At 40.3% G+C, this 26,061-nt stretch overlaps 1 protein-coding gene across 1 annotated transcript in view; it reads left to right on the top strand.

Annotated features, from left to right (window-relative positions):
• The window catches only part of LOC150091571 (cartilage oligomeric matrix protein-like), a 131,268-nt gene that overhangs the window by 102,328 nt on the left and 2,879 nt on the right, over positions 1-26,061 (top strand). The window contains exons 21-24 of the mRNA XM_090376238.1: positions 6,754-6,841; positions 12,339-12,522; positions 12,715-12,812; positions 22,712-22,851. Coding sequence (XP_090232364.1) covers positions 6,754-6,841; positions 12,339-12,522; positions 12,715-12,812; positions 22,712-22,851 — 510 coding nt within the window. The remainder of the gene's footprint in view (positions 1-6,753; positions 6,842-12,338; positions 12,523-12,714; positions 12,813-22,711; positions 22,852-26,061) is intronic.

The following is a 26,061-nucleotide window of genomic DNA, read 5'->3' as shown; positions in this document are numbered from 1 at the left end:
GGGTACCTCCCCTGAGTCCAAAGAAGCTCTCATAATTATGGCTAGGGGTTTGCATACTTCCTTTGCTGCCTCCTTTAATATAACTGGATAGATCCCATCCACCCCAGGTGCCTTTTTTATGTTTATCCTCAACAATCTCTCCTCCACTTTCCTCTCAGTTATTACAAAATCATCCAGCTCACTGCCAATGTTTACTTTACCTACATCATTCTCCTTCCTGAATAACTCCTCATGCGTGAATGTAGATGCAAAATACTCGTTTAGATTGTTAGCCACCTGAGCAGGATCCTCAACTGTTGAACCATCAATATCCAGTGGACCAATCTGATTCATCCCTTTCCTTCTCGAGTTCAAGTATGTAAAGAACTCTTTTCTGTTTTTCTTTGCATCCTTTGCCAAGGATTTTTCGTAGTCTGCCTTTGCCTGCCTAATCTCCTTTGTGACTTGGTTACAGACCAACTTATATCTATCATAGGCTTCCATGTCACCCATTAATTTATATGTATCCCATGCATTTTTCTTCTCTGCCACATGTCTCATTAGTTCATCTGACAACCATTTAGGCCTAAACCTTGAACAATATTTCTTAGTTGGTATGTAAAGCCTGGTAGCCTCCAAGATTAGTTCCTTGAATGCTTCCCATTTAGAGTTTGCTGTTGGTAACATCATCAGTTGGTCCCACTGTACAGAATTTAAATACTGTCTCAGACCATCATAGTCGCCTTTACGAAAACAAAAACCCTTCCCTTTACCTCTGATGGTAGTTACCTCCTTGAGTAAATCCCACTTCAACACACTGTGATCACTGCCACCTAGTGGTTCATTTATCTGCAGGTTCTTAATGCACGAAGAGTCACTACTGATAATCAGATCAAGAGTATTGCTCCCTCTTGTTGCCTCACGAACATGCTGATGTAGAAAACAATCATCCAATAAATCCACAAAAGCCTTGCTAGTGTGCGAGTGACCAACCCACAAATTCCAGTCAATATCTGGGAAATTAAAATCCCCCATTATAAGACTCTCTGATTTACTGGCCCACTCTATTTCCCTGTACAATATCTTATTATACTCATCAGAGTCATTAGGCCTATAGCACACTCCTACTCTCAATTTTGATTTCCCTATGCTTATGTCACACCAAACTGATTCGGCACTGCCCTGTCCATCGATGTCAACTGGCTTCACTTCCTTGGACTTTATGTGTTTCTTAATTAATAGCATAACCCCTCCTCCCCTCCTGTCCTGTCTATCCTTTCTATACACATTGTATTCCCCAAATTCCAGTTCCGCATTACTTATATCTGTGTGACACCACGTCTCTGATATCCCAACAATATCTGCCTTTGATGTTTTGAGCAATACCTCAAATTCATCAAATTTATTTACCAAACTCCTAGCATTTGTGTACACGCAGGTATACATGCACCTGTTTCTATTCTTTGCTACCCTAACGCAACCCATGTGTTTACTTGTACCGCAATGACTACCAGCAGTCTCTGAAATATCCTGCATCTTGTTTTTCAGACTTCTGCTCATATCAATAGAAGCAGTGCAAGAATCACTTCCACCTCTGCCAGTGGCTACTGTTAATCTATTAGTCCTTGTATCCCCCCCAACTAGCAGTTTTCCGACCCACCTAACACTGCCTCGACAGCATCAGCAAAAATTCTTGCACCCTTTCTATTTAAGTGTATCCCATCCCTGTAGAAGCAATCTCTCCTGTTAACAAGTACAGTCCAGGCTGAAAAAAATTCTACCCCTTGAGCCTTGCACAATCCCTCCAGGGCCGAATTGATCGACAAGGCTCTCATCATATACTCCCTCCTATCGTGTCTGGGCAGAATTGCAGACACTTTCAAGTTCAACCCTAATTCACGGCTTTTTTTCAGCAGTGACCTGTACTTGCTAAGTAATTCCGCCGGTCTCCTACTCTTAATATCATTCGTGCCAACGTGTACAACTATATCACCTTTTGTGCCCTTAAAAGATGATATCCGCTCTACAACGTCATCAACCTTTGCCCCTGGCAGACATACCCTGGTCCTATTCCACCTATCCTTTTTACAAAGCATGTTCCCCGTTTCCCTGACAATAGAGTCACCAACAACTACTAGTTCCTGTGGGACCAGCGCATTCTGCCTAGGGGGCTGCTTCTGTGTTGCCTGATGACCAAGTGCAAGCTCTGGCGTTGATGTGGGCAGCTGAGAGCTTGATGGGCCCCTCAATTTATTTCCTTCGAGGGCATCCACCCTGTCCTTCAAGCTCTCATAAAGGCCCATAACAACGCTGAGTTGTCGCCTGATTTCCTTGCACTCCTTACATCGTGCACACACAAAGACATCCCCCTTGGCAGTATCATGTCCCGTACCCAACTGCTCCGCAAACATCAAGCAAACAGTGCATTTTAATAGACTGTGATTCAGAGGGCAACTGGCCCCCTCAGTTCTCCCCTGAACCACAGCACTCCCATTAGCTTGAGCCTTTTGCTTTGCTGCTCTGGTTAGAGTCATGATTCCAATTTAATTCAATAAAATTAAAACAAAAATTAAATCCTTAAGTTATATTATATATATATATATATTGTTTTTTTTTTTTTTTTTTTCGGTATCTAGTGTTCCCTTTATACAACTTCCGTATCACGTGTAGCACTCTAGTTATGTATTAATTATTTGTTACGATTAAGTCGTTATATATATTTATAGAGTTAAAAATACAATTTAATTGACAATGAAGTTTATCAAGATTAATAGATTTACTGAATAATTGACAATATTATATTATGCACTATACTATACAAAGCTAATGCTATCGAATTCCGGATATGCTGTGTCGCGTTTCAGTAACGAGTGTTATCTACGAAGTCCCTTTATATAACTTCCGTATCAAGTTATGTATTAATTATTTATTTTTACTAATTATTTATGTTCCGTAACCTATGTGGTTATATGTATAGTTAAAAGTACAATTTAATTGCCAATGAAGTTCGACAAGATTAATAGATTTACTGATTAATGTTCACGTAACAATGGCGGCTGTCTATGAACGGTAAACACGTGTATTTGATACCCTTTCCGATACTAAGTAATACCTACAAATCTCTATCTAAGTTACTTTAACTTTAAGTACCGTAAATAGGAATATAAAGCTACTCTAGAAATAAGTTAATATGTCAATTTAAACTAATAAAGCAGAAAATAAATCAGAAAAAACTTCTCTGTTCCAGTAGCGGCAGAAAGGCACGTCCGTACAGGAGGCTTAATGGAGATTTTACTGTAATACCACAACGCGAGATGCGCAACATAACTATAAAAGATGGACTGACTTATACGGCGAATATATTATTAAGCACGAATTTTCAAAGTAAAAAAATAAGTGGTCGATTTATACTCCGAAATATAAGGTAACTTACTTGAAGATTGTTATTTGAGAGGGGGAAACAGTGCAAAAAAAAACCAATCTGGTACCAATAAATTTAACTTATTTAAGAATGCGATGGTTTAGGAATTATTTAAGAAATATGACAGATTTAAATCAGCTTTGACGTGTTTCTCATAAATAAAGTACAATGGTTTTTTTTTTAAAAGTCCATGTTTCCTGCAGAAATATACTGTAATTATGTCCCTATTTTAAATATTTAAATACCACGTTAATGTGTAAATAAAAAACAATCATTTTTTTCTCACTAGAGCCATTTATTTTCATTTTAATTTTTGGTACATCAAATTTGAATATATGTGTGATTCTCAGCATATTTTATACAGTATTATCAAAATTTGGCAATGAATCCCCTGAGAATCTCATTTTCTAAATCGGGAAAAAAAAAAAAAAAAAATATATTGTGCGGATGATTCGAACCCAACTCACTGGGTTGTTTTTTTGAGTTTGAGCTGCATTGACTGATTATTTCCTGATTAGCAATGGCAATTAGTGTATATCTAAATACAGGCCCATCATAAGGCAGCCGTAGTCAGGTAAGAACTGTAAGGACCCGTCCTTACAACTGTTATTAATAGTGGTTTTGTTAAATATTGGAAATATTATAAGTATTTTAATACACTCGGTCTTTAGAAATATATCAGGTCAAAACTAAATAATAGATTTAAATAGTAGTTCAGGCAATTACCAGCTGTAATTGTGTTTTTTTCGCCTATTATCCTTGAGTAAGGGGAGGATTAGCGTAGCGACGAGGGGGAGCGGTTTGGAACACGCGAAACAATAGGAGCACCGATCTGGAGCAGTTCGTAGTTGATGTACACTGAGCATAGGCAGCACTCCATCCGGAAGAAACAATAGACCGAAACAAACCCACTTGAGCAAGGGCCAGTACTCAATAGAGAAGGCACTCGAGTAATGGAGTGTGCTCTTAAAAATTTCATGGGGTGATTAATAGCAGGTAAAGCGCGACAAATAAAGAGTATGGATGTGAGGTCACAAAGAAGATCTAGAAGTTTCTAGACTTCCGGAACTTCCGGCCATTCTTCTAGAAAGTTCCAGAAATTGCTGGACACTGGAAGTTCTCTCTAAAAGGATGGAGGACACGCCCACGGTAGAATAAAGAAACAAATGGGAATACAGGTGAAGATGATGTGCAGGTCAGCGACTGGTCAGTCAGAAAAGGGGGGAATTTTGAAGAGAGCAGAGAGAGAAGTTTTTTTGGGGTATTCTGAGAGAGACGTTGTGGAGTTCGGGAGGTGGTTGCAGTGCTGGGGAGGTAGTGGGGAAACTTGTTGTGAGAACTTTGTGGAATTCTAGAGTTGGAGAGAATGTTCCCTTGGAGAAGAATGGAAGTATTGCAGTAGTCATTGAATACAGAACAGTCAGAGAAGCTAATGCAGTTTATGGAGAAACGCCGGAGAGTTCTAGAGGCACATTACTCAACTGAGCAGCGATGAGCGACCGGCCGACCCTGAAGGTATCTCAGTGCAAAAGCAGTGCACGGACGCAGCGCAGACTGATGATGCGAGATAGAATCCTTTATTAAATTCAGCAGTGCAGTACCCACGGAAGAGTAAACCTCAGATAGACTGCTGTATTCCACGGATGAACAACATTTGCCTTCCAGACTACGCCTCATATGCTAATGGTTATTGCAGCTCAGAGCAGAGAGAAATGCTCAGCAAACTGAGTAAGTGCTAGTTAAGTACAGAAAAATCTTAAATTAGTAATGGAAAGGACTCTAGAGGAACGTTATAAATTTAGGAGAGAATGCTAAACGTAAATATATACAGTATATATATGTACGTATAGTTGTAATACATTGAGAGAGAGACAGATAGATAATTCAAATTAGTAGAGGAAATAAGAGTAGTGCATTAAAGTGTAAGTTAATCTGTGGTTGGAAGGGGAGTTCTGACATAATAGCAGATTAGGGAGAAATGATTAATTAAGTAACAAAGGATTGAAGGTAGAATGTTTAACAAATGGCAAGTAGATTACTAACTAGTGTTGAATTAAGGTTGAATTTTGAATTATAGTGAATTTTGATTTATTAAGAGTATAATTTATTGTGATTGTAATTGTTTAAACAGGTAGACCATTAATTGAGTGTCAAGCATTAATTAATGAATTGTGGATTAGTTAAACGGGAAGATTATTAATTAATTTTGGTTGATTATTGTTGACTGATTGATCTGTGGTTGAAAGAGAGATTTCTGACTGAAGTATGTGTATTACTTAATAATTTTGGAAAGGGGACACATAATGACTTATATTTGTCTATTCGTATGCTGATTGTTACCTATTGACCTACTTGGACAGTTAAGGAGTAGGGATAGTGATTTGTGGATTATGAGATGTAATAAATACCTGGACCTGTTGGAACCAATGTTGAGGTACATGAAGAAACATAATGGTATATTAGAATTGGTAGTTTTTATTACAAAATATGTAAACAGTTAATTGCTAGCAGTCTAACAAGGTCCCACTGAATAAAGTACTCAGTTATTTGTTGTTGTTTGATTACCATGTAAATAGTGTCAATAAACATTGTTATATTTAGCACATATGAGTTTGTCAGTCATTTTGAACATCAGCCAGTCCAGAGGAGGAATACTTATAATAATGAGACCCCCCCCTAGAGTCTAGAATCTTCTGGGAGATTAACAAGTCAGGTGTAATGTGGGAGGGGACACTAAAAAGGGGGACATAGAAAAGTAAAGAAAAGAATTAATTAAATAAGACTATAAAGTAAAGGAGTAGGAAAAGATATTGAATAAATAAAGAAAAACGATATAAAATAAAGCTAAGTAAAATAACAAACTCCCCCTCCCCCACAAAACTGCATAAGCACGCCGCTTTGAGTGGCTGTCGTTCAAACCTGAATGACTGCTAAATACGGTGATGTTTCTTGTATTCTCTGTCTTGTGAATTCCTTTGACCATGTGATCGTCCTGGAGTACGAACAGAAAATATGTTTTTATTATATTCATATCAGCCCTAATAATGTGAGGCATCTGGATATGGATAGTCACCATATGTGTTGCTTGTTAGATCGACATCTCCGTGCTATTTGGGAACATGTCCTGATCAATGGCTTCTGGTGATCTTGTGTGTTATTAAATAATCTAAAAACAGACACCTCTTAAGTTCGTTTAGCCTATGTGACTTCTGTCGGTGATAGAATCTTAATTCGCGAGTTTGCTTACACTTAAATTTCGAAAAGATAGATTTCTCCAAATGTACATTTAACTTCGTAATCAAAGGGTCCATCAAATGTTTCTTTAATGAGATGTTTTCTGTTTTATTTCTCAGGTTACCATGCTTTTGGTGGTGTTGACTTTGAAGGGACCTTCTTCGTAGACACAGAAATTGACGATGATTATGTTGGATTCGTGTTCAGGTAAGTTGGTTAAGGCGTTTAAAGCGGTAATCTAAAGATCAAGCTAAAGCAGACGAAACTAGGCAGTTTGACATACAAGTTACAAACTATTTCGTCTACATTAAGTAAACACGCTTTTCACAGGTTTATACTGCAATGCTTTTCAAAGGTGAGTGACTACCTAACTTTACAGTTGCGATTCGTAACTAAGTATGCAGACTGCAGCCAATTAAGACGTTTTAGATGACTATAATGCCAAGCGGAAACCATTAAGTGGGAAGGAATGTTACGTTTAATACATTCGCTTAATGACTGCTTAAAAGCGCGTGTCATTGTGTTTATCACTTCAAAATCGAGACAAACACCGAAATGCTGTGATGTGCATCCATGCAGTTCTAAATGGCAGAAGGTCATTCATTAATCACCCACAGGAACATCCACTAGGCTTCTCTCCTCCTAAGGACTACAAGTGGTTTTGCTTTAACACAAAAACAGTGAGAAACTAATTTCTTCGACATTGTTAACGAAACAACTAGAGGCATTGATAACACTAAATAACACATTTTCAAAAAGATTCTGTTATTCTGCAATTCTTGGGGTGTTTCTTTAAATTTTTGAATTTTGGTGTGCTGATTTCGAATATGACCTTACTATTTTGCACAGAATCAATGGTCTGCCCAGAAATTAGAGAAAAATAGATTTTCAATAATACTATATCACAATTTATTAACAATCTTTAACTTATGTACAGAATAAAGTATTACTCTTTGCTACAAGTAAATAACAAGATAAAAAAAATCACAAATTAAAAAAAAAAAAAAGAAGAATAGAAACCCTCCTCGGGTTAATCACTTTTGTGGTCAGTGTGATCATCCCGAACCAAGGACCAGATACAGTGTTCCATCATAGCTTCATCAGACCTCCTTTATATCCCTTCTCCATTGACTGCATATTCTGATGGAATCTCTCCTCACGCTCTTCATTAGCATCGCCCAGATTAAGTCTGAAAGAAACCCAGGTAAGAATGCAAGTAATGGAGCTTGATTGACCTTCTACATTCCATTTTTCTGAAATTTTCAATCAATGTGTGAACTAGTTTTTTGTAATTTTCACTCAGTGTTACTAAAAAGGCGTTATCTTCTTTGTCTTCTAATCCTTGTGAAGCCAATTAAATATGCTACTTTTCACTTTTGCATCAGTCAATTTTAGAAACATACTGTACTACACTCTGTCCGCTCTGATGACTCGTCGGAGACTACACACTGAGAAGATACAATCAACCGGATTCTGGATGAACTAATATATCAGGACAACACCAACTCTGACATCCACAGGAAGTTAGCAGTACAAAATTCCAGCTTCCAGCCAGACAATATGGAGGAACCATTCACAGAGGAAGAAGTCGATGCAGCAATTAAAAAAATCAAAAAGGTAAAGCTCCTGGTCTGGATTTTATTGAAGACGAGACTGTGCAACGTCTCTGGGCCATAGCTCCAATGATACTTCTTCAGCTCTTCAACACCTGTCTGAATGAGGGTAACTTTCCATCACGTTGGAAGCATGCTAACCTGAGGCTCTTACCTAAGGATCCCACAGGTACCTCCAAGGCATATCGCCCGATTGCGCTGCTTCCCATTCTCGGCAAGGTTTTTTGAGAGACTGCTGCTCTCCCGCTTCCAACCCCGATATGAAGCCAGTGGTTTGGCATCCTCGCTTCAATTTGGATTCAAACAAGGGTGTTCCACAATTGATGCTCTATCTACAACCCTCAAAGTTGCAGAACAGTCGGATGCAACTTATGTACTGGGAATCTTCATTGACTTCAAAGGAGCTTTTGACACAGTGTGATGGCCGGGCGTTCTTCAGAGGGCCAGAGTCTCTAACTGCACTTGGAATTTCTACCACTGCCTCAAAAGATACTTCTCTAACCGCAAGGTCAGCATCAAAACAAAATATCACTGCATCACCCGACATCTAACCCGAGGCTGTCCCCAGGGCTCCATCCTGGGGCCAGCTGTCTGGAATATGATACTCGACGACTGGCTCCTGAGGGACTACCCACACACTACTCAGCTTTCTTATGCCGACGACATGGTTATTATCATTGAGGGCCCCACCCGCGCCACTATAGAAACCCAGGCTACGGTTGTTCTCGCTGCTCTGTCCGTATGGGCCACGGAAAATAAACTCTCAGTCTCCACTGAGAAGAGCAAAACCCTCCTATTAAAAGGCAAACTGGACTTCTCCAGACCTCCTACCATACGTTTTAATGGCCGCCCACTGAAAAACTACAGATCGGTGAAGTACCTAGGAGTAATTTTGGACGACAGGAGAACTTTCATTCCTCATATCCAAGCTATCAAAGAAAAGATAAAAAATTACATCACTATGTTAGTGCGCTTTACCCGCAAGGACTGGGGTCTTAAAGGACCAACTCAACGCCTTTTATACTCAGCAGTATTTATACCAATTGTCACATATGGAGCTGCAGTATGGTACCACCGAATGACTTTAGTGCATGCTCAACGTAAAATTCAGCAAATTCAACGACTTATGATACTACAAATGACCCGCGCATGTAGAACGACATCAACTGCCGCCCTACAGCTACTAACAGGCCGCCTCCCTTTGGACCTCCACGTCGCTTTTATCGGACTTTCTCATGCCATCAAGAAGAATAAGGAAGCTGAATTCCTCACTATTCAAACCCGTACTGATACCGACATCAAACAGGAACATAAACGTGTGTGGCTACAATTCATAAACTTATGGCAAACCCGCTGTAATAACTCCACAACTGGTGCAACTACTAAACTTTTCCTTCCTGTGGCAACCTACATCAACAAGCAACGTTCCACTTGGTTCTTCCCTAACGTCTATGCTTCCTTCCTATTAACTGGCCACGGGTCCTTCAAGAGACGCCTTCTAGAGTTCGGCCTAGTCGAGGATGCCCTCTGTACCTGCGGAGAACCTGAAGACTGGAATCACGTGATGCACTCATGCAACGTATACTTAGCTCTAAGAAACCAACTACTCCTAGACCTCCACACTACATCACTTCGGCCAGAAACCAAGTTATTGGAATCTAATGATGCCTTCCGTGCACTGACCAGTTATGCCAACGAGATCTTTCGTCGTCGCTGGCATCACCTGCAACTCCCGAACACTACTCCTGGATAACCTCCTCTAGACAGCAACTGATACCCAGCACCGGAAACTTCCAGACATGAAACTGCAAATGGCGGACAGCCCTGTCGATGCCGCTCCGTGATTCTCCATTGTGACGATCCTGGACTCTTTAATTTGAACTTTACCTATTCTGTTCTTCCTACCCACAGTCTTTCTCCAGGACTCCCACAACTGCACCTAGCACTCTTCCTGCTCCGTTTCGCCTGGGAGGATGCCTACGCTCTGTCATCCTCGCTATCTTGTCTGTCTTCCACTTTCCTGTCTCTTCTCCGCTCTTTCCTTGGCCCTCCCCACTCTCGCTCCTGCAAGAGTGTGGACGGCCCGTCAGATGTCTTTTACTCCCTAGTCCGGCTCCTCATGCCAGTGGACGGATGCTGGGAGGCTCATTCCTGGTGATCGCGCCTCCCAGTAACGAAGAGGCCAGTCAAACAACACAAACACACACTACTCACACATAACCCACACTGACTGGCTTTGCTATGTTAGCAGAGTATTTAACGCGTATTTGTGGGAAACCACGGGATCCGCATAACAAAAAACGCTATGTCCACTATGTACTCTGCATAGCTTGAAGGTGTAAGGTGTCAACTAGAGGATTCAATGCTTTAAAAAACCAATCCCAGCTTGATATGGAGTGTACACCATTCTCTTTCTGATTCTGGTCTACTGCCTCTGTCCCAGAAGCAGAGAAAGCAAGGGAACTTAGTGAAATCATCTTATAAACACTGAAGGAACCCCAACATCTTGAACCACCCCCCCACAGATGTCCCATTTATACAGGTCATATTTGATCGTCCCTGATCATGATTCACATTTCCGTAGTCTTTTTTAATATGAACAGGGTGCGTAACAAGAATCGATGGGTGTATATTTCCATTGTGAAGTAACTCAGCTTTCAAACTTTTACCTGAAATGTCTATGAAAAGACATGATTCTTATGAATTGAAACTAATACCAATATTTTCATAAGGACCAATTAAGCCAAAACAATAGCAGAGCGTTTCTGCAACGGTGTATTTATTTTGTTATTTTTTTGGTTTTTAGGAGCATTAGCAACTAAGGCCATATTGCTCCGGGATATGCGGTGGTCATTCCCTGACCTTTCCGCATCCTCCATATTTGGTGGTGACGGGCTCGAACCCCGGTCTAATCAAGAAGCGTGTGCTACGCACTGCTGCTCCTTTCCACCTGGCTACGGAGGCGCCTGCAACGGTGTAAAAACGTGCGAAGTGACATATCTTTTTCTTTTCTGTATGTGAAAGTCTAAAGTCTTGCAACTGGGATCCACTCTTTTAAATAAGGTGCAGGAGCTCTTCATTGGATCTGGTTAGATTCAAGTCCCTCACTAACTCATCCAATTCTTCCCCATTAGGCAAATGTGGCAATTTACTTGAACAGGCTCCTGAAGTGTATTCCTTGTTATTTGGTTCACCAGATTCATCGTCTAATTCTGAAGACTCTTCCCTGGAAGGTGGACTGGGAACTGGAGGGTCTTCATTATGTGACACTATAGCAATATGACACTAATGGTATGTTAGCACCAATTATAGCCTTTAGATCGGCAGACTTTTAAAACTTGAAAATCCACCATAAAAAAGTTTCAGTCGGCATGATAATTTTGAGCTGGCCATATTCGAGGTATCGTAAAAGGCAGACGTAATTATCACGAACCCACCCCCCTGCTGATGATCTGAAACTACCACAGCAGATATGAGGTGCCCATAACTTGTCTTGCTCAACCTTAGGCATATCTGAAATTCGTTTTTTATCATTTTCCTATGAATAGGCGCACTACAGCCCCAGCCGCTCGTGCGCCATTAAATTCCCATAACACACACACACACCTTCTTTTGGTAGTCACAGCAAGCTGCAAAAATACTTATTATATGAATACTGCAGGCTCTCATATATCAGTATTGATATGCATTTATGCAATACACACGTTGTTTGTAGGGTTTTAGAAGAATCAGCGACTTAAAGCAATGCACATAAATATCGCAAAAAAACATAAAACCTTCAGCTGCCAACAAAATACTGACACCGTTACGATACAGTTAAATATAAACAAACTTTCTTTTGTTAGACAGCGTAATTCATTGTTATCGATGGAAGATATTTATAGAAATTCGTACATTTGAGACCATCGAACTGAGACAGATATACAAATAAACTGCGATGACAAAACTAACTGTTTTTTTTTTTTTTTTTTTTTCATACCGGAATAGATAAACTAATTATTGGAATACACACTCAGATACTTTAATTAGTTTTATTTGACACCAAAGTGTTTCTTCACATTCTTATATCTCTCTCTCTCTCTCTGTTATAGCTACCAAGACAACTCCAACTTCTACACAGTAATGTGGAAAAAGAAGACCCAGACTTACTGGCAAGCAACTCCTTTCCGGGCTGTGGCCGAACCCGGTATTCAGTTGAAACTAGTCACCTCTTCCACCGGTCCTGGTCAAATGATGAGGAACGCCTTGTGGCATACTGGTGACACAGCCAACCAGGTAAGTTACACTTTTTTACTAGGACTGAGGTTGCTAACGTATGTGCACCTTCTCCATATTTCCTATAAATAAACACCCAGGGACATTTCTATTTGAATTGAAGATAGGATCGCAACTGCTTAGTTATATTTCAATGAAAAGTTATAAATGTAGCCTTTCCAGGTCCTGCAGCGAAATTCGTGTATTTTGCAGGTTACTTTACTGTGGAGAGATCCAAGGAACGTTGGCTGGAAGGAGAAAGTAGCTTACCGATGGCTCTTACTTCACAGACCTCTGATAGGCCTCATCAGGTAAAAAGATTTTAGAACTGGTCAATTATTGTTATGCTTATCTTTTTTTTATCTGAGTTTCATAAGCACTATCTTGTCTATTATAATACTTTGGCACGTACAAGGAGGTGCCAATTTCACCTAGAATTTTCGGTTTCTCATAAAAAACTATGTGAATTGGTGTCATTCATGTATAGCCATTTCATGTTTCTCTCCTCACGCTAACAGTGCTTGCGCAAGTGCGCGTAGGCATACCGCAAGATGGGACTGTGAAATTTAGCAAGAAGGTGGAGCAGCAACTCCTCTTACTAACTGTACAATCAAATATTTGGTAAAAGAAGGTTTATATTCAACAAAAACGACTTAGAATACAGTTCGGGAATGATGCACTGTCGAAAACACAGTTCTATGAGTGTTGTACTGCCCTTTAAAGACATATGGAATGGTGAGTAATCTCCTCTATGCTGCAGTCAATCATGTGAACATCAACAAAAATAAGGCGCTTATTAAGGAAACTGTCTGTGCATCTTTAACCAATAACCCCGGTTTTTGGAAAAAGCAAATATCAGTGCCGATAAGGCAGACAGTCGTTCATGAGCACCTAAGCGTTGCCCTCGCAGTAAGGACAGTGGTCAAGATCACCGTCCTTTCACACCGTTGGAAATGGCATGGATTCGAATCCCGTATTAACAAGAGTTTTCATTGGCTTTTATCACAACGAGGCCAAATAAGTGCACACCATTACAATACTGGTACCTCATGGCCTTAGCTGCTTTGGCGCTAAACACACCACAACCACCGTATCGTCGTTTCCAAAAAAGTGAATGCAAGATGAGTTCCAAATGCTGAAATTTGATCAGAAAGAGCGGAAAGTTGAGTTTCCTCTAAGCACCTGGAAGGTCGCAGAAAGGAGGGGGCTTGAGTTAATTGACAAAACTGTGACGTGCGATGAATCATTAGACCACCACTGCTCACCTGAGAGCAAACAGACAGGCATGCGATGCCATCGCAGGCAGATTTATTTTTTTGGAGGATGGCGTCACAACAAATGCCTATTATGATTCTGATCTCCTGATAACAAAGATGAGGACAATGTTGAGAAAAGAGGATCATTCTTCATCACAACTCTTGACCCCCACACTGTCAATAAAACATCACAATACTCAACATTCTAAGCTGGAAATTGTGGACCACCCAATCTCACCTTAAAATCTAGACACATTTCCTTCAGATTTGCACCTCTTCGGACCCTAAAAACAATTTTTGATATGATAGAAGTTTGACAACAAGTAACGCTGTAGCCAGGCGTGTATTCTCCAGTAACTACGAACCCATTCTAAAGAATTCTGTACTGCCAAGATTTTATCTTCCACACTGCTGTTTGTTTGTTTGAGGTTTTGCTAAGGCTGGACACCATCATTGTATTATGTCTAAATTATTCTATGGTCAGTTTTTTGCTTGTTTTGCTGAATAAAAAAACCTGAGTTTCGGGGAGGGGACGTGCAATCCTCGCTCAAGACCTAACTTAACTAACACCGAGAAGCTAAACGAGAGGATACATGTCGATGACATAAGTGTGTGTCTCATCGGAAAGATGGTTTATTGACATGCTATGATCAAAACTTCCGAGTTAGATTTTAAGCCGTCTCACATACACTCAATGATTACTGAATTGTGACCACCTACCTAATATCATGTAGGGCAACAGTTCGCACGGATACAGCCATTATTCGCCTAGGCATTTACTCCACTAGATGTCTGAAGGCGTCAGTAGGAATCTACACCAATGCTGCCTGCAAGGCTTTTCACAGTGTCGGAATAGATGATGGTTACGTGTCCAAAACAACCCACAGGTGTTCAATTGAATTGAGGTCAGGCGAATTTAGTTGCCAATCAGGATAAGTGATAGCTTCAGTGTTCCACGAACCACTCGCGCACAGTGCGGGCCCAATGACGGATGCATTATCTCCTTGGAAGATCCCATTTGTGTCCAGGAAAAAATTCAACAAAGTGCACATGATCTCCTAAGAGCTGCTGGTGGACCTCACCAGTGAAACTTTCGTCCATACACACCAGGGATCTTAGTTTTGCCAGAAAAACAAGCCCCATATTAAGCAATCACCGCCACCTACCTGGATAGTAAGCACCATGTACGATGGGTCCATGGACTCGTGTTGTTTGCGCCACACACGAAGACGTCCGTCGGCGTGTTGCACCAGTTATCCGGCCTCATCCAACGAGCACACTCGTTTCCAGTCCTCCTTTGTCCAACCAGCGTGTTGTTGACACAACAGCATTCGCCGTCGACGATGATCAACGGTGTAGGATGTCTCTTGGATCATCTATTGTCGAATCCCATACGTCTAAATTGCGGCGCATTGTCATTTGGGCACTAGTGGGTAGCACAGTTGGTAAAATCCTCCCCACACCGGGTGGAAAAGACCTGAGCTCGAGTCCCATCAATGTGAGGAATTTTTATGGGCCTTTATCACAACGTGGCTCAGTTGGTCAGTTTCTGGAGAGGGTAGCATGTTTTTTCCTCCGGGAAACTCGGATTTTTCGTCCAGCAAAACATAAAACCGACCACAGAACCCACGCAATTTACAGACAGTATATACGGAGCAATATAGCCTTAGTCACTAATGCTCCTAAAACCTAATAACAACAACAATTATAATTTGGGACACTGTTCCTCAACACCCCTCCCCCCCGTACTGTATTGCGGCGTCAATTGTCGCACATTTGACACCGCAGCGTGTTGTACGGGCGTGTCGTTCAGCCCGTACAACACGCTGCACCCTTCGCTTACCATGAACATCTATCTACCTTGCCCAATTCTTTATAGTTTTGTCGGGAGGAGGTGGTTTGACACAATTCTTTGTACCTTAACCACAGAGGGCCGTGGGAAACCGACAAGACGTGCCGTTTCCGATATGGAATAACCCGACACACGAGCTCCTATAATCATCCTTTTGAAACTCCGTGATATCTTTACTAGGGTCTTGCAAGATCATAAGTTATCACAAGTGTCATAAGTGTCTTATTTATTGAAAGCTGTTATCACCTTGACTTGCATGGCCAGATGCAAATTACCACTACACTAATGTACAAAGCTGTTTGCTTTTTTATATTGCGCGCAATGTAGCATAGTAATTTACTAATAGGGTAGTTATAATTCAGTGATTAGATTAAAGCTCTTACTTTAGATTACACAGTGGCTTTGTCCTAGACGTCTTTTCTTATTTGGCACAAACAATTCCAAAATTCACGAAGAAATTTAAAATAACAGTATTTTTAACCTTTATCTGGAAGAATATATATTCGTTTGTTAAGTGCTTATTCAGCCTCATTACTTAGTGTTACGGCCAACAGCTAGACAGATGATGTAAAAGTGTAAGAAATCTGTTACGAGATTGAATGCGGAGAGCGTCCTCGTGCGAAATCTCTAGAGGCTGACACTGCATGCAGAGTTCAATGAACTCATCAGGAACAAGCGATATGCAAATTGCTTCAGGAGGATTTTTTTTTCCGTGAGTATTCATCAAAAAAAATTTTCTGAGCAAACAACCAATTATTTATGCTACTTTTCACAATTCCCTGCAGCATGTTCATTAAGCGTTTATTTATTATCATTCATTGCCTCCGGAAACCCATAAAAACAGTTTTCCGGAACGCGATACGCAAAAAGATCTTGATGCAAATATGTGACGGTTGTTGTGGTAAAATACCTCTCTCTGAGTTCTGGTTTTGAAACTCGAAGCCGAACATATTAGAAAAACTATCGATGAGTCAAGGACCTTGGTAAACGTTCAAAGTACACAATGAACAAAATCAAAAGTAAATAAAATAAAATATTAATCATCTAAGAAAACACGAATAAAACAGTAAATAAACAGAGTGAAGTTTGACCCATTCTCTGCTTCATGGCATTTTTCTGCGAGACTGTACACTGGGGAAGAAATAAAATAACACACACAGCCCTCGTGAGTAGCACAGTTGGGAGAATCGCCGTCCTCCCCACACCTGGTGGAGAAGACCAGAGCTGATGTCCCGTCGATGACATGAGGAATTTTTATGGGGCTTTTTCACAACGTGGCTGAGTTAGGCGGTCTCAGGCGAGGGTAGCATAAAACCTTCCCGGAAACTCGGTTTTTTCGTCCAGCAAACAGAAAATCGACCACACAACACACGAAATATACAGACAGTAATATACAGAGCAATATGGCCTTAGTTGCTGATGCTCCTTTAAAAAAAAAAACACCTACTACTACTGCACACACACATACACCGCTTGTGGATTATGTAGTCCGTTTGCCTGTTTGGGTGGATTTGCTGGACGATAAACCTAAGTTTCTGGGATATGAAACCCGTAAACACTTGCTGGATCTCATTAGATTTAACTTCGGGCAGAGGGCTGTAGGTCACTATAATCAACTGCCTGCCCCGGAGGTGGAGGTGGATAGTTTGGAAAAGTACAAAGAGGAATTGGATAGGCACTTTATTGGCAACAAAATCCAATAAGAGTTGCACTCGAAGTCGACAGGCTTCCAAACCCAAGTCTTTTCAGCACGGTATAGAAGATTGAAAATTTAACTGCAGCCATAAGTGCCCTGCCACGATTTATACAGCAGCTTGTAAACGTACTCGAGGAATCGCTGTTTACTACCAAAGAATGCTTGACGGTGAATGGCTCATCCGAAGCAGTGGCTCCAGAGGAAGTCGTACCCTATACTCAGACGAAAAGCATGATTTACAGGTTTGGATTATCTGGCTTCTCGAAGACCATTCCATTCTGAAATGGAATGGTCCTCGAGAAGCTAGGGTTGCAACTACATTCTCTCGAAAAATTTGCTCTTCTCTTTTTGGGAAAGAAGTACAAGCTAAAACCAATATGAAAAAAAAAAAAAAAAAAAAACACTTTTAATGCAACCTTAACTCTTCCATTTCCGAAACAAGTGTCTTCTGTCGGTAATTTCTACACCTAACAAGTCACTATGATCTGCGTAAATTTCCAGCTAATGTCGTGTGGCTAGTTATTTTTGAACTTAGTGAGTCTTTTCCATTACAAAACCAGGAAAGACGAAATATTTCGAAAACGTAAAAGACTATATGTAACCGATGGAACTATTTCCATAGAGCCTGGGCAAATATTGTCTGAAATCAGGAAATGTGTGCGTGCACGCGCTACACGGTCCATATTACGTATTTATAGTGTACACACCACTGAATGAGTTTCCACGAATTTGTGAGCGAGCACGTAGGCAGTAAATATTGTAAAAATTCCGTGCTTGCGGACTCTGCTGCGTAGCTAAATCTCGCCAAAAGTGCAGTGCAGATTCTTGGCGAAACTTTAACGGTCGTTTCAGATAACAGAATCTCCTCAGGAGATTCGACTGTGAAGTGGCGATCGTTTTAAAACCTGCGTCTGTAGCTCTCGGCGGAGTCTTGAGTAAGAAATGAAGACCGTTTGTTCTTATTATTTTTACTGAATATTTATTACATCGGAAAGTTTATTTGATCATCAGGACTGCAGAAAAGGCTTCTGCCTACAAGAAGAGTTCGATGCAAAGGCGAACTTCCATACGTACGCTCTTGCGCATAATTTAAATCTATGGCTTCAGGGGGTTTGGAGACAAATGAATCCTACGGAATGCGAAATTTGATAGCTGTTGTTACAGATGGAAACGGAGAGTAAGTGGGTCTGCAGTAAGATTCGTCCATAGAGACAGAAAAGAGTACAATAATTTGTATCTAATGGGCCATTGCTATTATTAGCTCAAATGCGAGAGCATTAGCGACCAAAACAAGAAGAAATGGCGAAGAAAAAACAAGGTAATGGGCAAGCGTTTAGTCTTTGGATAAAATGGAATAGTTATAACGCTTGAATGTATACAATACCAAACTAAAATATCAAATATCTTAACAATTGAGTGGTGAATCTGCGCAGAATTGATGTAATGCAAACATGAATAAGTGCCCTTCTGATATTTAGTAAATGTCTGAACAATAAAGTAGCATGGATTGGGTATGTGGGGGTTGACGTTTTCGGTTACACATCGTTAGATATACATGTGGTAGTAGTGATGGGCACGTTAAGCTGCAATGGCAAAAGTATGGTAAGACGGACGATTATACCATCAAGAACAAACTCTTGCAAGATCATAAGTTATCAGTCTTATTTGTTGAAAGTTGCTATTATGTGGTATCAGGAAACTGACGATAGGTGTAACTGGCAGTTACAACTGTTCTATTCTTATCATAAGGGGATAAGGATTGTCAATATATTCACTACTGGGGATATGTTAGTTTTTTCCATACAAGTATTCTTCTTTGTTTTTTCTTTGTATAATTAAACTCCCTTCCTTAGTATAATTACACTTCCTCCCCCGCCCTTAGCAAAGATCACTTGAAATAACAAAACGAATCCCAAATAATATAAAAGAGTTGATTATTCATTGTTTCTTTATATAATTATAAGAAAACAAGGAATAACTAATTCTGATGATAAATTAAGAGAAAAATCTTTATTAAAAAAAAAAAAAAACAGAAGCAAAAATCGCAAATTAATATTTCGAAATATTTATCCATGTAATTACTGTCTATTTAAATTCTTTAAATAATTTCACATTACCTAACTTAGCATTTTATCCAAGATGTACACTGGTGTGCAAAACTTAAGGACCAACACTATTTCTAAAGGTTACAACCACAAAATCAAACGAAACAGCCTGTGGCGATTTGCATCATTGTGGCCGTTCAGTAGAAAGCTGGTGCACATGCAAAAATTTGAACCGTGATGAGACGGCTCACATAAACAGATAAAAGCAGCAGTTCAGCAGTGCAAATTACCTAACGGTGAGCACGATTGTTACAGACGTTCGATTGGTTTCATACAGTGCTACAGACAGTGAAATGGCCAGTAGACAACATCTGGATGACTTTACCCAGGGTCGAATAATTGGGAAGCTCGAAGAAGGTCGAAGTGCGAGCGAGGAGTGTGGCTGTGGAGTTCGGTATCGTCCATAGCATCGTCTCACGTGCGTGGTCGGCCTTCAGAACCACAGGTACAGCTGTTCGAAGGACCAGTGGTGGTGGTCCACGAAAAACAACGCTTAATAATGACCGCTATATACTCCTACAGGCCAAGGGGGACCGACACCAGACAGCGGGATCCATTGCAAACCAGCTGCACAAGACGCAGGATATCGCGGTTTACTGTGGCCAGGCGACTCCACAAAGGTGGACTGTTTGCTCGACGGCCAGTACGCTGTGTCCCTTTAACACCTGCCCATCGAACACAAGGACTGGACAGCAGCGCAATGGGGTAAGGTACTCTTTACTGATGAGAGTAGATTCAGTCTCAGCAGCGATTCTGGACGTCAGCTAATCTGGCGAGAGGTTGGCACACGGTATCACCCCGCAAGCATCACTGAAAGAGATCGATATAGCGGTCGACGTGTTCTCGTCTGGGAAGGCGTTACCTTGGATGGATGGACGTACGTAGCTCCAGATACTGGAAGGCAGTACTGTAACCGGTGCACGCTACTGTACTGAGATAATCCTTCCCCATGTGCGTCTGTTCCGAGGTGCCAATGCCCCGAGTTCGTGTTTATGGATGATAACGCCACACCCCATCACACTGCAGCTGTTGATATGCTTTTGGAAACTTCATATCTGCCCATATCGTAACTTCCAGATCCCTTTCTTCCTCTATTATTTTTAATTCAACTCCACCAAGTGTATAATTTTGCTGCATTAAAACTTAGCTGCCACTTTTCTGACCATTCTTGAAGCCTATTCAAGTCATCATGAAGGGGGTGCTGCTTGGCACTGATTATTAACGACTCTACTAATCTTCAAGTCGTCTGCAAATTTTGACACCACACCTTCTTTCGTCTATGTCAATTAATGAAAATGAGAAACAACAGTGGTCCAAGAACCGATACTTGAAGTACCCCACTCTAAAGAAAATCCATTAATCACAACCCTCTGCCTTCTTCCCTGCAGCCACACAACAATCCATCTTAGAATCTTACCAGTAATCGCAACCTGTTCAAGCTTATTCAGCATGAGAAGTTATACAGTAACTTGTCATGTAGAATCAAATACTTTGCTAAAATCCAAATAAACTGTCGAAATTGTTACCTAAATCCAGCTCATAACTACCTGTGTCAAAATAGACTACTAAGTTAGTTAAACGTGATTTTCCCTTAACAAAATCATGTTATCTGTCTTTCAGAATACCACATCTATCTAAATGTCCCTGTATTGCACTCTTAATCAATGCCCCTAAGATCACTGAAGTCAGACTAACCGGTCTGAAGTTACGAACTTCACTCTTAGGATCGCCTTTATGTGTTGACTATAAGCTGACACTTCTCCAAACCAAAGGAATCTCCCCCGAGTGCAAGGATGCCCTCATAATTAACCTGAATAGATCAATACACTCTTGCGGTCTCCCTCAAAACCACCAAGTATATGCCATCAACTCTGGGAGCCTTACTTGCTTTTATGCTCAAAAGTTTTTCCAATAAACAATCATCTGTAATTGCGAAATCTCTAATTTCATATCGCTCAGCCTCACTCGCACAGCCTCTTCTCAGCATGAACGATCTTTCGTCAGTAAAGACCAATGTAAAGTACCTACTGAATTCATCCGCAACATCAGCTGGGTTATCTAAGTTTCTCACACCCAGTGCACAAGGATCCGATCCGATTGGCTTTCTTCTTTGTTGTATTCACATACATGAAAAATTCCTTGTTCCTATTCTTTGTTCTCTTAGCCAATGCTGTCTCATACGAAGCCTTGGCCTCTCTAACTTTATCTGCGGTATTATTAAAAATCAACTTGCAGCTGTTGTAGGCTTCAGTACTATTCGTCGCTCTGCAACTGTCCCATGCTATCTTTTTCTGCTCTATTTTGATTGTCCATTTCGATTGTCCTCCTCCTGCAATATTTTCTTAATGGTATGTATGCGTTCACGGCTTCTGTGGTTTTTGCTTTAAAGGTGTTCCATAATTCAAGTGTATCCACCCTCACTCTGCAATCCGCCCAATTAATAGATGCCATATAGCGCCTTAAACTGTCATAGTCCCCTCGTCTGAAATTAAAACCCGTGCCTTTACCTTTAAATACTACAATATCTTTCTTCACCTTTCAACCGATGACTGCACGATCACTTCTCGAGAATGGTTCCTGTACTTTAAGCCTTGTGATTCGTTAGTAATGATGATGTCAACAATATTCTCACCCCTAGTACTTTCTCTAATATACAAATACTGGTACTAATTATAATAATAATAATAATCTTTATCAGTGATCACCCATGACCAAGACGTATCTATATACATAAGAAGATTCGCGTCTATAGTAATTTTTTCATAAAAACTGGATTATTCGCTTGTTCCTGTCCACTCTGCTTCAACTTCCTCTATATATGCTAATAGATGGTAAGGTTTGATTAGTTTACTTTAAATTTAAATTTAGAAAACACAGTTTATGCAAAAAATATAAATTAAACTAAACTAATACAGTACAGTATATCCTTTTATTAGGCCTAACCAGGTTTATTTAGGTTATCGTTTTAAATAACAGAAAAAAAAAAAACTTTCTATTGTATTTACATATTTTATTTTGTATAAACGTTGTAGTAAATAAAGATTTTATTATAATATAAATATGGCTATACCAAGTATTACAACTTGCAACTAAATGTGCTACCGATGAAATTCATGACGTGATGAAAGATAATAGTTCTTCTATCGGTCAGATTGACTATGTGTAACGCTGCAACAGATTCCTCCATGTGTGCAAATACCGTAGTTGAAACACGTCAATCACAGCAAACTTATACTTTGACCCTACGACTTAACCTAAATTTAAAACACTGAACTAAGACTGCTTTTCCTCATATTTTCAGACTTCGAATTTTTGAGGGGGAAAAGATGGTAGCAGATTCCGATAACGTATATGACAGCAGGCTGAAAGGAGGTCGTCTTGGGGTGTTCTGCTTCTCCCAAGAAGCTATTATCTGGTCCGATCTTGTCTACAGGTGCAACGGTAAGTAAAGACATCCGTTTATGTCACTGTTCAATTTTTTGGCTGTTTTACAGACCAAAGAAACTGCGTTCATCTGTATCCGTTATACGAAGTCACTGACTGAATCTCAACCTACTTTTACCATGTCTGATGTAAACGTTTCTGACGAATACGAATTCAATGAATTACTCATTAATATTCCAGAACTTTACGCATTCCTACCCAAAAGCTATTAACGGATGAATCTAGTTACTACAGACTGCCAAACTGTAGTTAGCTATTAAAATAAGTGCACGCGTGAAAAATGAAAAACTATTTGCATTAATTAGCTTTTCGTGAGTCATTTCTGTTAGACCTGAAATTATTTGGTAATTCACTCATCCCGTTATTCATTGGCTGTAAAGCGAAAAATTTCTGACTACGCGTCATCACTTGCATTCAACGCATTCTCCACGTTCCTTACTACAATGGCTTGCATCAGATGTCATTTTCCGGAACTTGGTACGTACCAAATATTTTTCTGATCTGCACACCTAGCTGAACGAAGCAAATGGAAACAGAAATTGATACTTCGAATAGAAGAGTGTAAATATTGGTTAGGTAATTAATGCAAATATTTAGGTGTAGGAAGAAATACCAGAAATGCATCTCTCGTTTTCTGATATCGTGTGTGAGTGTCATTTATTTTAAAAATGGTGCATACCGATAAGTTTTGCTGCGGTCCATGGTATAAGGATTGTCCAAAAAGTAGTGACATTATGCCGTGTACACGCGCTGATAGCTGGAATCAAATGCGTAGACTACGTATAAAAGAAGACAACACAGTTGTACATTAAGCAACAATTTCATAGGTGTATGCAAAGGGGAAAAGTTGTTTCTCTGGAAATAAGTATAAGTACATGCTGCAGGTCTGCCGAACTATGCTTCCCAATAAAGATTGCCAAACAGTGTAAACAAGTAGTTAAGGAAGGTACATGGATGGTGTCATCTCTATGATATATAGAACCTTAGCAAGTAGGATGAAGGATTAATATAATACTATGGTGAGATCCCATTTAGAATACTGTGTTCAGATCTCAAGGCCACCAATTAAGAAAGACAGCTTCTATTAAGGGTTCAAATAAGGGCAAATAAAAAGTGAGGAGTGATAATCATATGAAGAGCGGCATAGAAGGTGCGGACTGCAAAGCTTGCCAACTAGGAGTTACATGCTTCAATCAGGTCCTCAGGAGGAACCTAATTGAGGTATGTAAGACCCTAAAGGGAATCAGTACAATGAACAAGGGAGGTAAATTTTCACTTGCAAGAGAAACAAGAATTAGTGGTTACAAATATAAAAAATTTTGGGAATAACAGAACGCTGGATCTCATGATATTATCCTATGGGCAGCGCGTTGTAGAGTTGGAATAAATTGGTAAAGTTCAAAGTGGAATTGGACAGGCGCTAGTGATTGAGAATGTTTTCCTTTTTGGCAGATGCAGAAAAAATTCCTCTTCTTGGCATCATTTGGACTGTGCTTCAAGTCCGTGTGACTGCTGATCAATTATATTTATTGTCGAAATTATCGACTGTACACGCCTGCAACTTAGTGATCGTACCGGAATATACCCAGTAGTCAAGTGCAGAATATACCAATACACATGCCTTTGAGTGGACTGTGGTTCAAGCGCGTGTGACTGCTACATACAGTTAATGATTGTATTCAGTGTCAAAGAAGTGAACTGCAAACTCCCCTGAGTTGGTGGTCGTGCCAAAGTGTAAACAAAAACGTTTATAATAATCGTTACTAATCTTAACACTAAGATCAAAAAACATAGATGAATACTAAAAGTGCGCGGAGGCGAACAAGAAAAATGTTTTTATGGTTTTCAGGACACATGCAGATGTGGAGAAGCGCCTATCATACTCTGGCTAGGTATATAAGTCTTTTCTACATGGACGGGGAAGTGAGACAAATCGCTTACTTGCCTTCCACCTATTGATTAACAGAAGGTGTAGCTCACTGCTCTGTTAATGTTTATCCATAGGCGACGATGAAGAGTACAGGAACTTGCTGTTGAGTGGAGCTGTGTACAGCAAGAGTACTATACGCATTGCTGGTTTCCCCATTCACTTACCGATGTTCGGAAATAGCATCGTTATGAAAGTATAACAATACCTCCTGGGACTTTGATTTGTTCCATAGGTGAGGAAGCCACTAAGAGATCAGCACTTTCCAACAGTAGAAGGAAGCGATCTTCTGCTCACTAAGCAGGAGATCGCTTCCCTGCCACTCTTGAAGAAAATCATGTTGTTGGTATCAAACACTTCCCATCTGCTTGGAATTGTGCCTGTACAGGAAGCAGGAAAATACTGTGTTATTGCACTCCACGAACATAAGAGAAGAAAGTTACTCGGATGATTTGACTTTTAAATAAAATTTTAAAAAAGCATGGGTTAGTTACAGACAATCGCGAAATAGAACGGCCTCCGTAGCCGAGTGGGCAGGAGCGGGAGTGCAGTAGCACACGCTCTTTGAGTAGACCGGGGTTCAAGCCCCTGACTGCTGAATACGGTCGATCTGCCAACCCGCACTGGACCAGCGTGGTAGATTATGGTCCATTTCCCTCAACATGAATTGTTGAGGAGACTTCCATCCTGCAGTGGGTTGATAATAGCTGCACTTTACTTTTTACTTTTTTATAAGCGTAAAGTTAACAAAACCAGTGGAAGGATAAAACAGGCGAAAGCTGAATACAAGAAATCATAACGAAGAGAGCTAAAAAATTAGAGATGGGGTACTTTTCGTACGAAAAAGAAGAGAGTGAATGAAATACATCCCTTATTTAAAGTCATAGATAGTCTAGCAGAAGCGGCGGACGCGTTGAATAGGTACCTTTCAGTTGAAAGACCATTCGAACCATCAGAGAAACATGACAACGGTCAGACTACTGTAAATTAAAGAAATGACAATCTGGGAGAAGAGTCTATGGGGAAAAATTGTTGAAGCTAACCGAAGGTAAAGGATGTGTACCATCCACTCCAGGAGTGGATGGTACACATCCTATTAAATTAAAAGTAGGCTGCATGTGAATACATCATTTCACTGGGGATGTTGATGAAATTATCATTAGACTCTGAGACAACTCCCAGTAATGGAGAAGCGCTAATGTCTCTCCAATCCACAAGAGAAGTGCGAAAGAGTTATAGGCAACCATAAATCAGTGTTTCACTTCAGTGGTGGGTAGTAT

The sequence above is a fragment of the Mastigoproctus giganteus genome, chromosome 1 (genome assembly GCF_048544385.1).
Source record: "Mastigoproctus giganteus isolate SK-2022 chromosome 1, ASM4854438v1, whole genome shotgun sequence".
Classification (NCBI taxonomy): Eukaryota; Metazoa; Arthropoda; class Arachnida; order Uropygi; family Thelyphonidae; genus Mastigoproctus; species Mastigoproctus giganteus.
The sequence above is the reverse complement of the archived record's forward strand: the minus strand, read 5'-3'. Positions and strand labels throughout refer to the sequence as shown.